Source organism: Chiloscyllium plagiosum, unplaced genomic scaffold (genome assembly GCF_037043375.1).
Source record: "Chiloscyllium plagiosum isolate Xiang-an unplaced genomic scaffold, Cpla_swu_hap1 HiC_scaffold_6, whole genome shotgun sequence".
Lineage (NCBI taxonomy): Eukaryota > Metazoa > Chordata > Chondrichthyes > Orectolobiformes > Hemiscylliidae > Chiloscyllium > Chiloscyllium plagiosum.
In genome coordinates this window covers 106,580,973-106,600,038 of record NW_028270144.1, presented here as the reverse complement: position 1 = coordinate 106,600,038, position 19,066 = coordinate 106,580,973, and the positions used below count along the sequence as shown (strand labels likewise).

At 41.3% G+C, this 19,066-nt stretch overlaps 1 protein-coding gene across 3 annotated transcripts in view; it reads right to left on the bottom strand.

Moving 5' to 3' along the window:
* The window catches only part of arhgef17 (Rho guanine nucleotide exchange factor (GEF) 17), a 448,495-nt gene that overhangs the window by 12,315 nt on the left and 417,114 nt on the right, over positions 1 to 19,066 (bottom strand). For 2 of the 3 annotated variants that reach the window (XM_043692177.2, XM_043692179.2), the window contains exons 12-17: positions 15,990 to 16,063; positions 10,775 to 10,968; positions 8,795 to 9,060; positions 5,915 to 6,161; positions 2,235 to 2,321; positions 1,060 to 1,127 (exon numbers count right to left, since the gene is read on the bottom strand). In XM_043692177.2, the coding sequence (XP_043548112.2) occupies positions 1,060 to 1,127; positions 2,235 to 2,321; positions 5,915 to 6,161; positions 8,795 to 9,060; positions 10,775 to 10,968; positions 15,990 to 16,063 (936 nt within the window). The remainder of the gene's footprint in view (positions 1 to 1,059; positions 1,128 to 2,234; positions 2,322 to 5,914; positions 6,162 to 8,794; positions 9,061 to 10,774; positions 10,969 to 15,989; positions 16,064 to 19,066) is intronic. The other variant, XM_043692178.2, reaches the window with a different exon arrangement.

Genomic DNA, 19,066 nt, shown 5'->3' with positions numbered 1-19,066 from the left:
TGTTAACTTTGGCTTTAGACACATGTCTAAAGATGAAGAGATGTGCTTATTGTGTTTGGTAAAGGTTCAATCAGAAACTGGTAAACTATTCATTTAAAGATAAAATTTCTTTGCTAACTAACTAAAAATCTGGCGAAAGGGTGACAGGGCTAGGTTTATTAGGGGGATGTAATTTTAACTTTGAGAGACAGTGAGAAAACGTAGCAGCCAGTTTGACATTTCTCCTGATTTTCCCTTCTGCTGAAGGCAATGGACGTTAGTAGGAAAGTTGTAAAATCAGCTGCAGCTTTGACATCACTCGCCTTGTGCCATTCCACAAATTAAAATTAACCACAGTGTTTCTAAAAGAGTGGGATGGCACAATTATGATCAGGCAAGCAGCTAGTTTAATGACCTTAACTGCACCCCTGTTAGTTAATTTGGCAATTGGCCTAGAATGGAACTGAACTGTAAAATAATGGTCCCAGGGTCGTTACTGAGGCAGCTGGATGGTGGCTGCAGTTTCACAGGGGCTTTAGTCTTCCAGGGGTATATACAGCCCCATCGTTGTCATCCACTTTTTTCCTCTGTATACTGTTCGAAAGTATGCATTGTCAGGAGAGGATTGGGCTTGGCAGTAGGGCATTTCACAGTCACGTAACCATTCCAACTTTCAAATCCAGGGAAACTTGAACTATTACAGGGACATCTACAAGTCGTTTCCGTTTGCTGATACATTTTTCTATCTAGAAGAAAATAGCAACATTCAAGAGAAATAGGTCATTTGGTCCCTTGAATGTGATCCATCATTCAGGGGCTCTGACCTCTGGGAACCATTGAGTGAGTCAATGCAGTTAGGCAAAATGAGTAAATTTTGTTTAAATGTGCCTGTAAATTTTAGATACCTAATATATTTAATGAGAGATAAAAGCAAACAAGGATTATTTCATACTCTTAATAACTCTTCGAGATAAACTCTGCAACATTATCATAGATTTTGTTTACTGGAGTGACAACACTGTATTTACTAAGGTGTTCTTTGTAGTTATCTGGCTAATCCAACATATAACCTCAACAAACCTGCATCTCTTTGGTAGACCATCAATTCACCATTTGCCAATGAGACAAAGACTTTGTTGTCGAGGTACCTATGAGAGAAGGAAAAGAAGTAGAGGCAGATAAACTAGTCGTATCTCATAGTGCTTTCAACCAAACAGTAAGTACCTGTGTCATTTTGCACAAATACATGTTTGTGAGGCATTTCAAGTGCAAAGAGGTTTGACAGCTGCTCCCAGTTTTCATGCACTAGTCCATGTAGAAACAGACATTCAAAACTCACCAGTGTATGCCACCATTTGCCCACATTGCTTTAATAGCTTCAGCATGGATGCCATTGTGGCTCACCATTGCCTCGCAGTGCCAGGGATTCCAGCCTTGGGTAACTCTCTGTGTGGAGTTTGCATGTCCTCCCCCTCTCTGCATGTGTTTGGTCTGATTTTTTCCCACATTCCAAAGATGTGCAGGTTAGGTGGAGTCGCGATGCTAAATTGCTCTGTAGTGTCCAGCAATGTGCAGGGTATGTGGATTAGCCATCGTAAATGCGGGCTTATGGGGACAGCGAGGGTGGATGGGAGGGATGCTCTTTGGAGGGTCGGTGTGGACCCGATGGGCCAAATGGCCTCTTCTGCACTATAGGGAGTTTAGGATTTAAAGTCCAAAAGGAAATTGAGACATATATTTTACATCTGAATCATTAGCACTGAGAAAATGTTGGAAATTATTGTGAATTTTAAGAATTGAGGACATTCTAATATTGTGAATTCTCCCTTGATTATGTGCTCTCCCTTACTATTTCAAGAGATAAAGAGTGTGTCATCTTTAACTAAAGTATCAGGTCTCTGGCAAAAATATCAACTCAACTACACTTTTGCTAATGAGCCGGTGAGATCTTTCTTTGAGGCTAGAGTTTATGAACTGGCTGTTCCCCCCTTTACACCTATTTTCTGAAATATATTTTAATGCAACCTGCTCAGAGTTTCTGGAGCAGGTGGGACTTGAACACAGACCTCTTGGCCCAGAGCCAGGGGCACTATCAGCCCTGTTAATAAATCTCTAATATCGTCATTTGATTGGGACACAAATAATTAATCCATTAATCCCAATAGGCTGCCAGTTGAACAAGCAGGAGCACAAACTTAGACGCTTCATGAAAGAGTGGATCTAAAATACATGTGAAGCATTGTCGTTGTACTCACAGGATACACATGACCGCCGCAGAGTGCTGCATTTTCATACTGTTCTTCCGGTTCCGGATGCTATCAGACGACTGATAGACATGAATGCTGAAAAAAGATGTGGACCAACATTATCAAGCTCACAGGAAGCTGCAAAGGTTTGGAATGATAACATAAGAATATAATAAATAGGAGCAAGAGTAGGCTAGTCAGCCCCTCAAACCTGCCCCACCATTCTATAAGAGGTCCACAGCAGAGAAAACGGTCAAGTCTGTGCCAATCAAAAGCAACTACCTAACTATTCTAATCCTATTTTCCAGCACTTGGCCCATAGCCTTTTGTGCCTTGGCACTGCAAGTGCACATCTAAATACTTCTTAAATGCTATGAGGCTTTTGCCTCTACCACCGATGACTGGTTTTCCCAGGCCTCAACTCCTCTTTCACAGCACCTCCTCATAGCCCTCAATTCCTCCACTGCCTCTTTAAATAATTTCAGTGATCTAGCCTCCACAATGCTCCGAGGTAGAGATTTTTAGAATCTTGTATAGTTCAATAAGATAACCCCTCATTCTTCTAAACTCTTATGAATAAAGGCTTAACCTGCTTAGCTGTTCTTGCTAAATCAACTCTTTCATCCCAGGAATCAGTCAAGTGAGTCTCAGTTAACAGCCTCCAATGCCAGCACATCCTCGCTTAGACTCAGGGACCAAAACTGGACACGGTATTCCTGGTGCTCCTGTATTCTAAGACCCTGTACAGCTGTAACATGACCTCACTATTTTTAAACTCCGACCCTCTAACAATAAAAACCAAAATGGTTGCCTTCTTAATTTCTTGTTGCAGTACCTGCTAACATTTGTGTTTCATTCACAAGCACATCCAGATACTTCAGGGCTACACTTTTCTTTGGAGTCTCCATCCATTTAAATAAGTGAGTGGCTCTTGATTCTTCCTTCTCACACTTCCCTACATTAAATTCCACCCACCAGGTTTGTGCCCACTCACCCAATGATATCCCCTTGCAGATTCCTTACATCCTTAGCATATTTGGATACATTACACTCTGCCCCCTCTTCCAAGTTATTAATATAAATGGTAAACAATTGAGGTTGTCAGACTAATTCTTGTGACACTTGATTAGTTATGTCATTCCAATCTGAAAGAGACCCATTAATCTAAACTCTTTATATACTATGTGCTAACCAATCTTCAATCCATGCTCGTACATTACCCCCAATACCATAAGCTCTTAACTTGTGTAATAACCTTTTATGTGGCACCTTATCATATACCTTCTGGAAATCAAAATACACCACATCCACTAGCTCCCCTTTTTCAAGTCTATTTGTCACGAACTCAAAGAACTCTAGAAAATTTGTCAAATATTATTTCTCTTTCACAAAACAACACCGACTCTGATTGCGATAAGCTTTTCTAAATATCCTCTGGAAATGCTACGTCTTGTGTTATTATAATATTCAACCTGACCATTTGGTGGCTTTGTTACAATTCAATAGCTGAGCTAAACTCTACAGAGTCACAAACGGAATCAGAAATTGCTGGCAAAACTCAGCAGGTCTGGCAGCATCTGTGAAGAGAAAGCAGAGTTAATATTTCGGGTCCCCTGATCCTTCTTCAGAACTTTACTTTCTACAGAATCACAAATGATTTGAATTGCATACAATGTGCATGTGACTGCAGAAGTTACAATAACATCCGGTTGTCATGTTACAATAATTACTGCAAGGCAATGATCTTCCGTTAATAAAAGAACATTTGACGCAAATTTAACAAGAGAGTTGAATGCAACATGGCAATAGATGCCAAATGCTATTGTCTCAAATGGATTGCATTTGTTATTTGTATTGGAGGTGATTACATTACATTACAGTATGGAAACAGGCCCTTCAGCCCAACAAGTCCACACCAACCCGCCGAAGCGCAACCCACCCATACCCCTACATTTACCCTTTACCTAGCACTACGGGCAATTTAGCATGACCAATTCACCTGACCCTGCACATCTTTGGACTGTGGGAGGAAACCGGAGCGCCTGGAGGAAACCCACGCAGACACGGGGAGAACGTGCAAACTCCACACAGTCAGTCGCCTGAGGCGGGAATTGAACCCGGGTCTCCGGCGCTGTGAGGCAGCAGTGCTAACCACTGTGCCACCATGCCATGATTCTGTACTAGCCCTTTCCGTTGTTACATTCACTCTTAGTTGTGCCTCAATGACTGAGCTAATATTCTGCCGTACTGCTGTGTTTTCGCTACTGTCTGCTTATTCTCCCGTTCTTGTTTCCGAGGGCTGAACTATGGACCTCTATTGAATTGGTCTACATTTGCGGAAAGCCTTGCAGTGGACTGGCATTGCCCTCTGCAGGATGGCTGACCAAGAAACCCTCCCATTCTTAGTGCCTGCCATCAGGCATAATGGAACAAGTTAGAAGCTAATGATCAACCTATTTGGTCATGTTATAAATACATCTTCCATGGCCAATAAATCCTGGTGTGGGGCAGGTGGGGAAGTTACCTTTGCACCACAAGTCCTCATTTTCTCTTCTAAACAATTTATATTCTCCAGTCATGCATATTTGAAAATAGAACATAGAATATAGTAAAGTACAGCACAGAACAGGCCCTTTGGCCCACAATGTTGTGCCCAGGTTTAATCCTAATGTAAAATATAACAACTTACGCACCCCTCAATGCACTGGTCTCCATGTGCATGTTCAGCAGTCACTTAAATGTCCTGCATTCCATGCATTCACAACTCTCTGCGTATGTTCTACCATGTAAGTGATACTATAACCTCAGCAAAACCTTCCTGATCACACATCATATTTATCTTTATTTTTAAAATTTTTTAAAAATTCATTTGTGGGATGTGGATCACTGGCTGGCCAGCATTTATTGCTCATCCCTATTTGCCTTTTTATCAGATGTCTTGCATTTAAGGCAAGGACAACTCCAATACATTCTTTTAGCTTTTTAATTTACTTGATTATAATTTTGACATCATTTATCTCCTGCCTTTGGAACATCGACCTACTCTTAGACAACTTATTTAGAAGGTTGGGATGAGTCATGAAATGACCGATGGAATCTGTTGGAAGTAAAATTATTGTGTTTCAATTTCAGTTATAATCTTAGTGATATGGCAACAAACAGCAAAAGATTGGGTGTATGTTTGTGAAAGATGAATCTACAGGCTGTGAGGAATGAGTGGGAGAGTAGAAGCAATTGGAAAGCTCCTTGAAAGAGTTGGCACATACGCAATGAGCCAGATGAATGTCTTTCTTGGTGCAAGATTCTGAATTTGTATTAAACTGCTTCAATGCATTGATACAGTGGGAGTCAGAAATGAGTCATATGGAAGAGGGATCAGGATACCGTTCCTAGTCCCACTGCTCCGTCCATTCTACCCCTAACTCCCAACTGCTCTCTCCCAACACCAAGTCTAACCCCAATTCCTACTGATCTGTCAGGCATGTTACATCATGTGAAATCATAAGCATAACTACAAGAAGTAACTAAGATTCTAAAGTTTTTATCTCTACGAGTAAAATTATGCAGACAGTGTTCCAACTAGTGCTGCTTTCCTAATTCAACTTGGCCTGGCACTTAAATGACACCATATGTTGATCTTGCTTTGAACTTTACCAGTGAATAATTTGAATGAGAAAGTGACCACTCACCAGCCATCTTCTGTTCCGAGCCACATGGAGCTTTGGTTAGCTTCAGGATCAATGCTCAGAAGTTCCTCCAGGCTTGCTCTGGTGAAGGACCCTCTACTCGATCTCCTCATTGCCCGACCATCCATTGGACTGTCACTGTTCCTTGTTTGACACAAAGTGTTGGAGTTGGTTATGAAATCAGACTCAGGTTCCTCCTCTGAACTTGTCGTTTCTGTTGCAAAATCTTTGGAACTTGACATCTCCTCATCTGCAAGAGAAAATCATTGGTGTGGATTGATTGGCTGTGTTTCTGGCATGAAGGTGAAGGGTGAGTTTGTCTAATTCAATCTTATTTTTTCTCCCATGTGCTGGAGTGCTAACTTTGTTCCTGTTCTAACATCACACCATTATTTCCTCTTCGAGTTCATTTTTGCACACTATGCAGTTCCTTCAGGAGTCAACACATTTAACAAGACTGATACAGGACCTATTCCAAAGTAGGTCATGCTACACCTGGCCATTAAGTTGAGAGAGATACAGGTTGGATTCACATTCAAATTCAACAGTCTAGAGAAATACTTCTAACAGCCCAGTAAATGCCAATACATTGCTGAATATAGAAACTGTGCAAGATTTCTGTACATCCCTCCCCATTCTATGATGCTATAAATTGATGCACCAATGTTCTAGATTTGTAATTCTTAATGGTAATAGTTTTGCCAAGAATCTGTACCTTCAGTGTGCACTTTGAAACAAACTCTAACTCTTTATCTTTGTGAGATTTCTTTATAGGAATATTTTCAAATCACAAGTAGGTATCTTAGAGATTACAAAACATTTGGAATTATGTTATCTTTAAATGTCTGAATCCTCTTGGGAGAAGGTGAACCTTCTTGTTGAAGGTGAACAAGTGTATTGCTTAACCACTATGGATTAAGAAAGGATGTTTTCTTCAAAGGACTTTAAACTTTTCAAGAAAACACTGAAACGCTTTGACATTTTTGAGAACAATTCTCCTTTCCACAAGTCGTGGCACTTTGCAGATCTGGTAAGTTATAGTCTGAGGGGCAAAAATTCACGAAAGTCAGGCTCAGCTGTGGCAACCTGGGGAAGCCAACTGCTGGAGCTGATGGAAAATTTCTATGGATTGTGTAAAAGCCAATCTCATTTGAAAAATGGAAAAGTGTGTCACGTGGTAAACCCTGTGAGATGCTCAATTAACTGATTCCAGTCACAGCCATTCCTAGTCTACATTGGCCAAGATGAGACCTCAGTTTATTAGATTCCCTACAGTGTGGAAACAGGCCCTTCGGCCCAACAAGTCCATACCGACCCTCCGAAGAGTGACCCTCCGAAGAGTAACCCCCCCCCCCCGACTAATGCACCTAACAACTATGAACAATTTACCTGACCTGCACATCTTTGGAATGTGGGAGGAAATTGGAGCACCGGAGGAAACCTACACAGACACGGGGAGAATGTGCAAACTCCACACAGACAGCCGCCCAAGGCTGGAATCGCACCTGGGACCCTGTGCTGTGAGGCAGCAGTGCTAACCACTGAGCCACCCAAGGCTGGAGGCAAGATACCACCGGGCTACCAAATATCCACAGAACCATGGTATGAATCATAACTTTACAACAGTTGGTGCCAGGAGAAGGAATTGGAATGAAAATTCCTAAAGAAAGAAAGGAATATTTTGGGAGCTTGTGTACTTTTATTCGTAGCTTTGCAGGCTATTTTAGGAATGTAGGAACACAGTAGATCACTGCCTCAACAGCATTTTCCCACACCATCCTCACATGCTTTAATGCCTTTAGTATCTATAAAGCCACAGATTTGTTACGAGAACATAGCATGGCAATAGAGTGTTTAATCGCAGAGGTACAGGAGATTTCGTCAATGCTTCCCCCCTTGCCAAATTCCTGATCTTACAGTTCGGTAAAGGTATCATGGGGGAGTCCAAAACTAGAGGACATAGGTTTAAGGTGAGAGTGGAAAGATTTAAAAGGGGTGTGACAGACAACATTGTCATGCAGAGGGTGATGCGTGTGTGGCGGAGGCTGTTACAATTACAGCATGTAAAAGGCATCTGGTTGGGTATATGAACAGGAAGCGTTTAGAGCGATATGGGCCAAATGCTGGCAAAAGGGACAAGATCAGTTTGGGATGTCTGGTCAGCATGGACAAGTTGGACCAAAGGGTCTGTTTCCGTGTTGTATGACTCTACGACTCTGCAACTCTAAATAATGTTATGAAAGGCATGGATAAGTTGGATAGTCAGAGTCCTTTTCTCAGGATGTAAATGTCAAACACTAGGAGGCACAGGCTTGATATGAGACGGGGAAAGTTGAAGGGAGATGTGTGAGGAAAGGCTTTTACACAAAGGGTGGTAGCTGCCTGGAACTTGCAGCCAGGAGAGGTATTAGTAGCAGATATATGCTAGTAAAGTTAAAGAGGGATTTGAGCAGATAACTTGCACTAGCAGGGAATAGAGGGATACAGACCATGTACAGGTAGATGGTATTTGTTTAAAATGGCATCATGCTTGGCATCTGGTTATCTGAAGGGCCTGTTTCTGTGCTGTACTGTTCTATGGCCAGAATATAGAGTTTTGCACACTTCTCCCTTACAAAGTGATACTGCCAAAGGATACTGAGCAGGTCTGCAGTGAATGGGAGTGGGAAATATCCAATCGAAAAAGAAAAAACTGAAAATTAATGGTATACATAAAGATACCAGAGCATTATTGAGGATGGATGCGAAGGAGACAGTGACACAGACCCATCCCATTTGAAGTTTGAACTGAGAACAAAAGTACTAACTGAAAAAAACAAAATATGGCAATGTGCCACATACAAGTAATAACCAGAAAATAAGAATGTTTCAGGTCCTGCTTACTCCCTGTACCCGAAGAGATGGTGGATCTGCTGGCCTGACTCCTCAGCGTGCCTGATGGGCTTGGGGATGACTCGTCATCTTCTGTGTCATCGCTGTCAAATGGGTTCAAGCTTCTGTTTCCACTTTCAGTCAGTTCTCCCAGTGACTGAGCAGAGTTTGAAATGGAGATATGGAATGGCTGCTGTGAAGTTGGTTCTTCCAAGGAGACAGTGCTAGTTCGGTGTGGGTGTACACAGGAAGGGCTCAGAAGCAACTCTGACCTGTCTCTGAAAACATGGCAGATGAGAAAAAACAAAATCACCGCACATTCTTTGCACTGTCTCCCTTCTGCTACCTTTCCCCTTGTCTTGCCCTCATTAATTGCTCTTGAAATAGCACACAGATGAGAAATAGGACAGGGGCAAGGTTTAGACCAGTGATGGACTCCAAAGCTAATGCATGCAGGAGTGACAGCAGGAAGAGAAGCCAGGAGATTCTCTGGTGCTGACTGAATGGATAAGAAAGGAAGCAGGCGAGGGGAGCCTCACTCAACTGGACAACCAACAGTACATGGAGGAGGTTCATGTGGTCAACCATTTCAGAGGCTCAAGTATGAGAAGGGATTGTGGATTACAGTCACAATAACACAGTATATCATCTGCAACTCTGAAAAGGGCCATTTCACTTCTGCAGTCGAGGTGGAAACCTGATTGAAAAGGTTCAAATATTGCAAGATAGGAACAGATTTGGGAGATAACAACAGGTCTCTTCTGAAGTGTCACATTCAACTTAAAATATTGACTCAGTTTCTTCGTCAGATCTGCTGAGTGTTCCAAGCACTCTCTGATTTTCTAACACCTCTGAGGACTTTGGAAACAAAATGGAGGTTGCAATACGGGTGGTAGTTTACAAGGTGAGTGGGACCATTGCTGTATGTGTATAATACCACTCCAGGTGAACTGCCATCGCAGAATATCACAACTATAAGGAGTCTCAATGGAAGTGTGCCACATACAGTTTTGTGCCCCAAAAAAAATGTGTAAGTATTTCATGAGAGTGCCTGTTAGGGTTTGAGCACAGGGCCGAAGACCAATTGTAGAGATTGAGAGAGTGGGCAAAACCTGGGGTGAATAGGGACATATATCCTCATGCGATAAAAACAGGAATCTTGGTTCAGCCAGCTTGATCTATATATTTTCCTCTACATGTATTGTTAAAAGAAATATATATATACTTCCTGTACCCGATGACACAGTCAAAAATAACTATTTATACACAGAAAAAAATACACGCTTCGGAGAGTTCGACTCAAGGATAATTCCATAAAAACAAAGTCATTCCTTCTGAATTACAACTAGATTAAGGCAAGTCTAACATTCACAAAATAAAAGATTTAACAAGCACAATCCTGACATTAACAAGCAGTTAACAAACTCTTAATAAATTTTGTTTTCTCTGTTTTAGCATTTACATATAATCACCTGATTGAAAGAAAAGGGAATTACATTTAAACAATAATATAATTTTAAAGGTATTTCTTCACCAGTTTATGCACTGCACTTTTCTTTATATAGGTTCCCACCATGCAGAAATAATATTCTTTAAATACTCTCATTCACTAGGATTTTGAGAGTCAAACAGTACAGGCAATTAAAAATAGCAGCTAACTACTGGCTCAAACCAGTATAAGTTTCCATTTTGTGAAATAGTTTTCTAAACGTATGCTCTCAGTGGTCATTTATCTGAACTGGTCAGCTGTACAAACCTACTTTCAAACAGGGAAAAGGAGGACAGCTATATAAAACTGCATTTTCGGTTTTACTCCATGTTACTGGAAAGAAGATTTGTTTGCAAAGATCAAAGAATTGGCAGTAAAACAAACTGTGACAATATATTTGGCTGAATTAGTAGTTCAAAATGGATTATTTTTACAATTTGTAAATTCTTCCAAGTTATTAACTCTCACACAATGAAAGAATGGTAAAGTCTATAAATTCCTACCTGGGTGTACCACTGAGGCCTGGTACAGAGGCTATGCAGATAATCCTTGCTGAACACACTGCAATACAAGCTTCCACAGTAGGTACTGGTTTGATGCTTAGCAGGCAGACCTGCCCAACATACCCGTCACTATTGCACACCCAGACCTCATGGGGGTTGTCTGGTCCACCATGACTGGGGGATGCACAGGAGAACTGAAAATAGCACCATATTATCGGTCAGTATATTAACCCTTTCACCATCCTGTTTTATTAAACTACTTTACTCAATGAATAGAAGATTTTGTACAGCTAAGATGCACTTTAGCTAACTGCTTAAGCATTCTGACAGAAATGTTTTCCTGAGACTTCCTTCAACTTGCAATTTCCCAAAAGTCAATTCAAGTGACAAGTGTTCCTAATCTATCTTAAATTTATGCCAGGAGTAATCCTCCCAATGGGTTACATTAAAGAGATAAGTAGGCAAAGTGAACAATGTTGTGGTTCTGTTCGCCGAGCTGGAAGTTTTTGTTGCAAACGTTTTGTCCCCTGGCTAGGCGACATCATCAGTGCTTGGGAGCCTCCTGCGAAGCGCTTCTTTGATGTTTCCTCCGGTGTTTATAGTGGTCTGTCCCTGCCGCTTCCGGAAGCGCTTTGCAGGAGGCTCCCAAGCACTGATGATGTCGCCTAGCCAGGGGATGAAACGTTTGCAACAAAAACTTCCAGCTCGGCGAACAGAACCACAACAACGAGCACCCGAGCTACAAATCTTCGCACAAACTTTGAAAGTGAACAATGTTAGAATTAAGTGGAAGTGATAAAGTGTGGAGTCGACGAATAAAATATAATAGGAGAACAAGTCATTGCATTGGATAGCACGTGGTCACACTTGGGGTTCGAGTCAGATTTAGTGTGGGAGGCAGAATGCTTGCCTGAAGAACTCAACCCTGGAGGTTGCAAAAGCTTGTGAGAGAGTTTCACAGTCTGTGGAGTGAGATAGGGATAAAGAGGCTGACTCTGCATTCCGATTCAACTTGAGGGCGTAACTGTAAAGGGAAAACTGGAACATAAAATACTGATGAAAACTGAACAAGTTGGATTTGCTGTTGGAGTGTTTAACTGGAGGATGATTTGGGCTACCCCAGCTCATATAGTGACATTGAGATGAAATTTGCATGCCATTGGCAAACACACAGCAACTAACCTTATGGTAATGAAAAATGCATTCAGTGGTATCATACAAATGAGGAATAGAGGGAAATCTTAGAGTACATAACAACCAGTCATTAAGGCATCAATGGAAGAGTCATTGAAGTAAATGTGTTAAGAAATTTTTTAAGCAGAGGCGGCATGCTGATTCAGTGGTTAGCACTGCTGCCTCACAGTGCCAGGGACCCGGGTTCAATTCCAGCCTCGGGTGACTATCTGTGTGGAGTTTGCACATTCTCTCCGTGGGTTTCTCCCGAGTGCTCTGGTTTCCTCCCACAGTCCAAAGATGTACAGGTTAAATGAATTGGCCATGCTAAATTGCCCATAATGTTCAGGGATGTATAGGCTAGGCTCATTAGTCAGGAGAAATGTAGGGTAATAGGGTAGAAGAATGGATCTGGGTGGGATACTATTCGAAGGGTCGGTGTGGACTTGTTGGGCCAAATGGCCTGTTTCCATACTGTAGGGATCCTATGAACATTGGGGAAAGTAGAAGTGAGACAATGAAGCTGCATTGTATCAGTGGTTTGAGATACATTAAAAGAAGACATTGGGTGATTATTTGGGATTGAAATAGTATGCAAGGGGATGGGGGAAAGCAGGAATTTGGCACTAGGTAATGCTGACCATCAAAAGAACTGAAGGAGGCACAATGGGCTGAATAGTCTCCTCTGCACCAGAACAACTCTGTGATTCTGTTATAGAAGCAATGGGGACATAATGTTTAAATGACTGCAGAGATTTCAACTCATGTATGACTCCAAAACAAGTCACTCTTTCTGAATTATCACTGTACTACATTTAAGAAAGGTTAACAACCTCATAATGCATTTAGCAAATACAATCCTGACATTAATACACAGTTAACAAGCTCTTAAGTCTCATTATCTCTATTTGTGTTTACATATGGGCCAAATGCTGGCAAGTGGGACTAGATTAATTTAGGATATCTGGTCGGCATGGACGAGTTGGACCAAAGGATCTGTTTCTGTGCTGTATATCTCTACGACTCTACATAATCACTTGCTAGAGAGGAAAGGAATTCCCTTTGAACAACAGTACAATTTGAAAGGAATTTATCAAGCCAAAAGGTTTCTTACCAGTTTACGCACCACACGTTTCTTTAAATGGTGCCCACTATATAGAATGAGCCCACTATTAAGCAGATGCCAGTCTCCTCACCATCTATGGGCCATTTCCATTAGGCAGAATCAAAGTGGATGACAACTATTTGCCAAGAAGTGGAGGGTAGTGTCTTAGACCAAGTGGAGGCTGAATAGTAGCCAAGGGATAGAGATAGCTGTCCAGGGCTGTCTGGGAAGAGGGTCAACACTCACTTCACTGAGGGAATTTCTACTACACTTACCATGGCCATCCATGTATGGTTGTAACCACTGGCTTCTAATTAGCTAGCTGAAAAACACTCTTTTTTTTAAATGACCACTATTTTGCAATAATGTAAGTTGCCTCAAATATAATGAGACAGATACCTAGAGCATTCTTCAATAAACTGATATAAACACATATTCTTTCCTATGTAGAATGCCCCAAAGGTTTGCAAACTCATATGTCTCAAATATTCATCATGTTTTACACAATTAACACCTCAGGCTTGAATACAAGCTAAAAACCAGGGAGTAAGAGCACTCTGACAAATATATTTTTAATGTATCAGAAGCAGCATGACCTCTCTCCAATGTGTTCAGTGATACTTGCTGACAATATGTCAGGCTTTGCTCATTTCTCTCAGAAGTATCTCCAAGGCACTTCTCTGTCCAGGCAATGATATCAGTGTGTACAACCAAGCTCTTTCAACAGTGCAATACGTAGACAGCTTGCCAATGTGGGAGGCCAAACTCTGCTTGATGCTTATATTTTGAGAAAGTAGCTTCTCTGCTGGTGCAAAGGATGATCTGGAACAAGGGGGCATAATCTTAACATTACAGCTAAACCATTTAGAAGTGAAATTTTTAGGAATGGGACTGATCGATTTTCTGTTAGTTCAAGCAATTGTACAAGGCTGTGGTGAGACTACACCTGGAGTACTGTGCGCAATATTGGTCTCCTTATCTAAGGAAGGATGTTATTCCTATGGAGAGAGTACAACAAAGGTTTACCAGACTAATTCCTGGGATGATAGAATTAACAGATAAAGACTGGATCAGTTAGGACCATTTTACTGAAATTTAAAAGAATGATAGAGGACACCATATAAACCTGAACATTTCTAACAGGCCTAGATGGTATAAACACAGAATGTTCCCAATATCTGGGGAGTCCAGAACCAGAGGTCACAGTTTAAAGATATAGAGTATGCCATCCAGGATTGAGATGATGAGGAATTTCTTCACATTGTGGTCAGCCTGTGCAATTCTGAATCACAGGTAACAGTACAGGCCAAAACACTGAATGTTTTCACGAAGGAGTTATAGTTCTTAGGACTCAAGGGATGAAAGGGTATGGGGAGATGGTGAGAATAGGCTACTGAGTTGGATGAACAACTAATGATCGTACTGAATGGTGAAGCAGGCTCGAAGGGCTGAGTGGCCTACTCCTGCTCCTAATGTCTATGCTTCTACATCTCGAAAAATTTACCAAGAACACGTAAACAGTATCAAGGTATAGATCAGCTATAATCTTATTGAATGGTGGAATAACATACTAGCTTTCCAATATTCCTATCATTCCATGACTTTTTGTTAAGTCTTTCCTTACATAACGATGCTGACTCATGTTTTGATACAGTTTTACCGATGCCATGGACCCCATTGTTTAGAGCATCCATTCAGACTGTCATACGTTTAGTGGTTCTTTGTGCCCAAGTCACAGCCCTGCTATATCAGCCTGACACTGGTGCAATGTAGTCCAGTCCTCTTCCCATTCAGCTTCTAGGCCTGACTTTCTTTATGTTGATCAGGAATGAATGCCCGGACTTTATTCTGCACCATTTCTGAAAAACTCTCGTCCACTATACTCTAAACATTCCCAAGCCTGAACTGTTTTGGTTACCGTAGACATTCTTTTAAATACAATATGATTATTATAATTTCTAATTAGACAGTGAGTTGGAAATTAAATCTTGGCAGATTGCCTGACACATTTCAAAGTATTTTGGAACTGGGAAGATAATCAGGAATGACAGCATGGAATCCAGATTGCTTCATGAAAGATAAGGGTAGCAGCTGCAATGGAAATGCATCTTCAAAGCTTACTCCCTCTGAGTGACAGAATGTTCTTACCTCAACCTACATCGCAGTCCCTTCATTGTCACTGAGTCGAAATGATGGAGCTCCCTGCTTAACAGCATCAGAGAAGCACTTTCACCACTGCAGGGATTGAGGATGAAGGCTCACCACCATTAAAACTAGTGAATAGGCAATAAATAATGGCTGTAGCACCAACCAATTGTAGCACCGACCAATTGTAGCACCGACCAATTGGATATGATATTCCAATCAGCAGGCAGCAAGGACATTTGTGCAAAGACAGTGTGATCCGTTTTAATATATTCACTTAGGTCCTCCTCATATCATTGGGAGCAGACTGCAACCTTTCTTAGAGAGGATGAACAGAAAGCTCCAACAAGCATACCGTAAGGTCAGCGCAGTGGGTAAGAAGATTGGGAGCCGAAGTGGCTTATAAACAATAAGCATTTTTTGTTCTGTTTTGTGGTCTGGAGGAGCAGAAATCAAGTGGGTTTAGCACATCTCTCTCACACATCCATAGGAGTCTCTGTAACAGATGGCAACTCTTTTGTCTCAGTTCTGAATGTCTTTCTTCCTGCCTCTTTCTATCCAACCTATCATCTTGCACACTATTCATATTGGTTGGTCACAATTATTTTCCTATATTCAAATATAAAGATCAAATAGATTGGTAGTACTAAATTTCTATATCTGTTAATTTAATAAAAGAATTAATGTAAGTGGATAATGGAATTGCCACAAGCACATTAAAACTGTCTACTATAATATCTCTAGCAGTAATTTCCTAATTTCTGTCTTTAAGATTCACACAAGCTACAGCACCTGCATTCCACTCCGTGTCTTCATGATGGGAATGGCCTTCAGGAATTCCGGGTCCCAACGATCTTTGTTCAAAGCTGTAAGATAAGTAAACAAAACAAGCCTAAAGCTATGCACTGAAGATAGCAGCTAATCATCTGTTGAAATGTGTGTGGCTGAATCACCATTTTTTTCCTCACTCACCCTATTCAAAAGGGATTGAAAAAGCACTAGTTCTTGAAGGAATAAGCCTTGCTTCTAACACTTCATTAGATTGCAGCCAACACAGGCAGGAAAATATGGCAGTCAGCAGCGAGTCCTTTCAATTTTCCAACAACAGCTAAAATAACATTCAGGCTGACTTCCATCAGGTAAATATGTCCCATTCACTGCAGAATGATGAGACAATCAGGATAATAAACATGCGCAGGAAAATCTATCCTTAAAATCTTCCAGTTGAAATAACGGAAATTTTTAAGCACTTTTACCACGAACTGTCCTGCTTTCAGCAGCACCTAACCTGCATAATGCTGGCAACTGCATTTTCCCAGAATCTAGGCATAGAGGTGGAAGGAATGGCTCTATTCATTGAGGCAACACACTGACTCTGTGAAAATGAGGAGAGACAAATGGTACATGAAGATCTTGGGCTCTTCTCCTAAAACAGAAGAGCAAATAACAAACTCCTCAAGCTCACTGAGTGTTGAGACACATCAAAACTGTAAGTCTGAATCTGACGTGAATTTCTCGCTGTTTCAGTACTTTCATGTTCATTAATAAATATTCATGTAGAATCTTAAAAACAGGGTCTGCTTGTAAGAGAATGAGAAATTTTAATCCCTGTTGCACCTCACTGTCTTTTTACACAGGCTTTAAGAGCTACACAATCAATTTGAGATGGACATATACAAAGAAGAAAAGTGACAAGTTAATATGGTAGCTTTTTTTCTTATTGCAATAGAAAGGACCTTTTGTGATGTGAATGAGAAACAATAGCAACAAGGTCAATAAAGTAAATGGATGGGTCTTGACATGAGTGTTTCTTTTGTGCTTCAAGATCCAAACTGTAACACAACTCCTGTTTTATATTATTTATAATAAGGATTATAAAGAAATGAGACAGTCAGTCTTTGCCATTTCACTTTTTAAGACCCAATGTTGGCTACTTGCAAAAAATAACTCTTCAGGCATTACGCAACAGGAGAACACTATGCTTTTCAAAAGCTGGAGCCATTCAAGGACAAAGGTATAAATACAGGCCCATACTTCAGATACCATCTCCTTAATCCTTATTAAATAGTACAGTCTGATCAAGTTACGAGCATGAGAATTATCTTTGACATATGATATTGCAATTATATTCTGGTGATGTCTGCTGGCAATGAGTCAAGATTTCAAGCAAGTCAGTGCTATATGAAGTTTGCTGATTTATTCTTGTCCTCTTATAAAGTGTTACGCACAGAGTAAGAACTTTGTGCCATGCTGCAGCACTTTCAGCATTTTCCCATAAAGAAGCCATCTCAATACAGCTGATCAAAGGAGAATTCCATATCACAATTCCTGAGCATTGCCCATTGCCTAGTGATCTCCTTGGCCAATGCAATTATCCTATTTGTACAACCCTGAATGGAGACAGTGTTCAGGACCCCAAGGTTAAATGCTAAAGCTCCCAGTGATGTGGCTGAACCATGGAAGATTTTCCACTGGAGTAACACCAAAACCCCAGAAGGAAACCCTGAAGGTGGGAAGGCAATAACTCCCCTTTCCCACTGGAGGTATGCAATATGCACATGCAACAAAGTTTGTGAGAAGATTTGTAGCTCGGGTGCTCGTTGCTGGGGTTCTGTTCGCCGAGCTGGAAGCGCTTCACAGGAGGCTCCCAAGCACTGAGGATGTCACCTAGACAGGGGACGAAACGTTTGCAACAAAAACTTCCAGCTCGGCGAACAGAACCACAGCAACATGCAACAAAGTATGGATGGGGAAATGACAGGATATGTACGTGTCACATATATCTGTCATATGTACAATGCTGTTGCTGAACACACAGAACACCATTTACTCATACTGCAGAAGCAATAATGGGGATATTTGAATTTTGAAAGTAACCAGGGTGTAGTGATTGTAACAAGGTCAGCCACATGGACCTCATAGAATGCGAGTTCCATGATTGGGACTGTTAACCTGGTCCAATCAGGGAGCTCTGGCTGACATATAAACAGAGATTCTGTTCACTCTGGGAGTTGGCTCTGAGGAAGTCGGACCAGTGCCAACCACTATGCATGTGAAAATAAAGGGTGACTTGGTGTTGGGAGATGGCCTCTGTGGAGTTATTTCAATGAGTGTATCAATAATTAGACTTCCTTGACCTCAATTCCTTTTCTAAAATTATTTTTTTTCTGTTGACCCAGAGGTCAGTAGGGTCCGATGGGCTATCAGAAGTATGTTCTTACCAGTATAGGCTGGTGTAGCATTGGAGGTTGGCTCATTCCATTCAAACGATGCTCGGTGGATGTCAAACTCCTGGCCTATTGAATTGTAGTGACATTGTAGGGGCCAGGAAGAAAATCAGTCACTCATGTTGGCATATTGCCAGAAATAACACACCATGCCAACTAGCCACAAAAAGACATGACCCACTCTCACTAGTATCCTTATATACGGATGAGGAAGGACACCACTTTGACTGGGACAACACATCCATCCTAGGACAAGTCAAACAGACATGCACAAGAATTCCTAGAAGCATGGAATTCCAACTGGAACTCTATCAACAAACACATTGACTTGGATCCCATTTACCACCTCTTGAGAAAAAGAACAGGAAATGACATCACGATAGGAAATGACGCCGCCACAGGAAATGACATCACCAACCCAAGGAAACCTAAACATATAAGAAGAGAGCGGGCTACACCACCAGTCCTTCATCTGGAGGATCACTGAACATGTTACCTAGTAGGGTGACAAAACGTCTGAAAACAAACCTTCCAGCTCAGCGAGCAAACCTATATCCAGAACCTTAACCTCAGCTACAAATCTTCTCAAAACTCGCTAACACTATGCTATTGCTGGGCAACATTGCAAAGTAAATGTAGTAC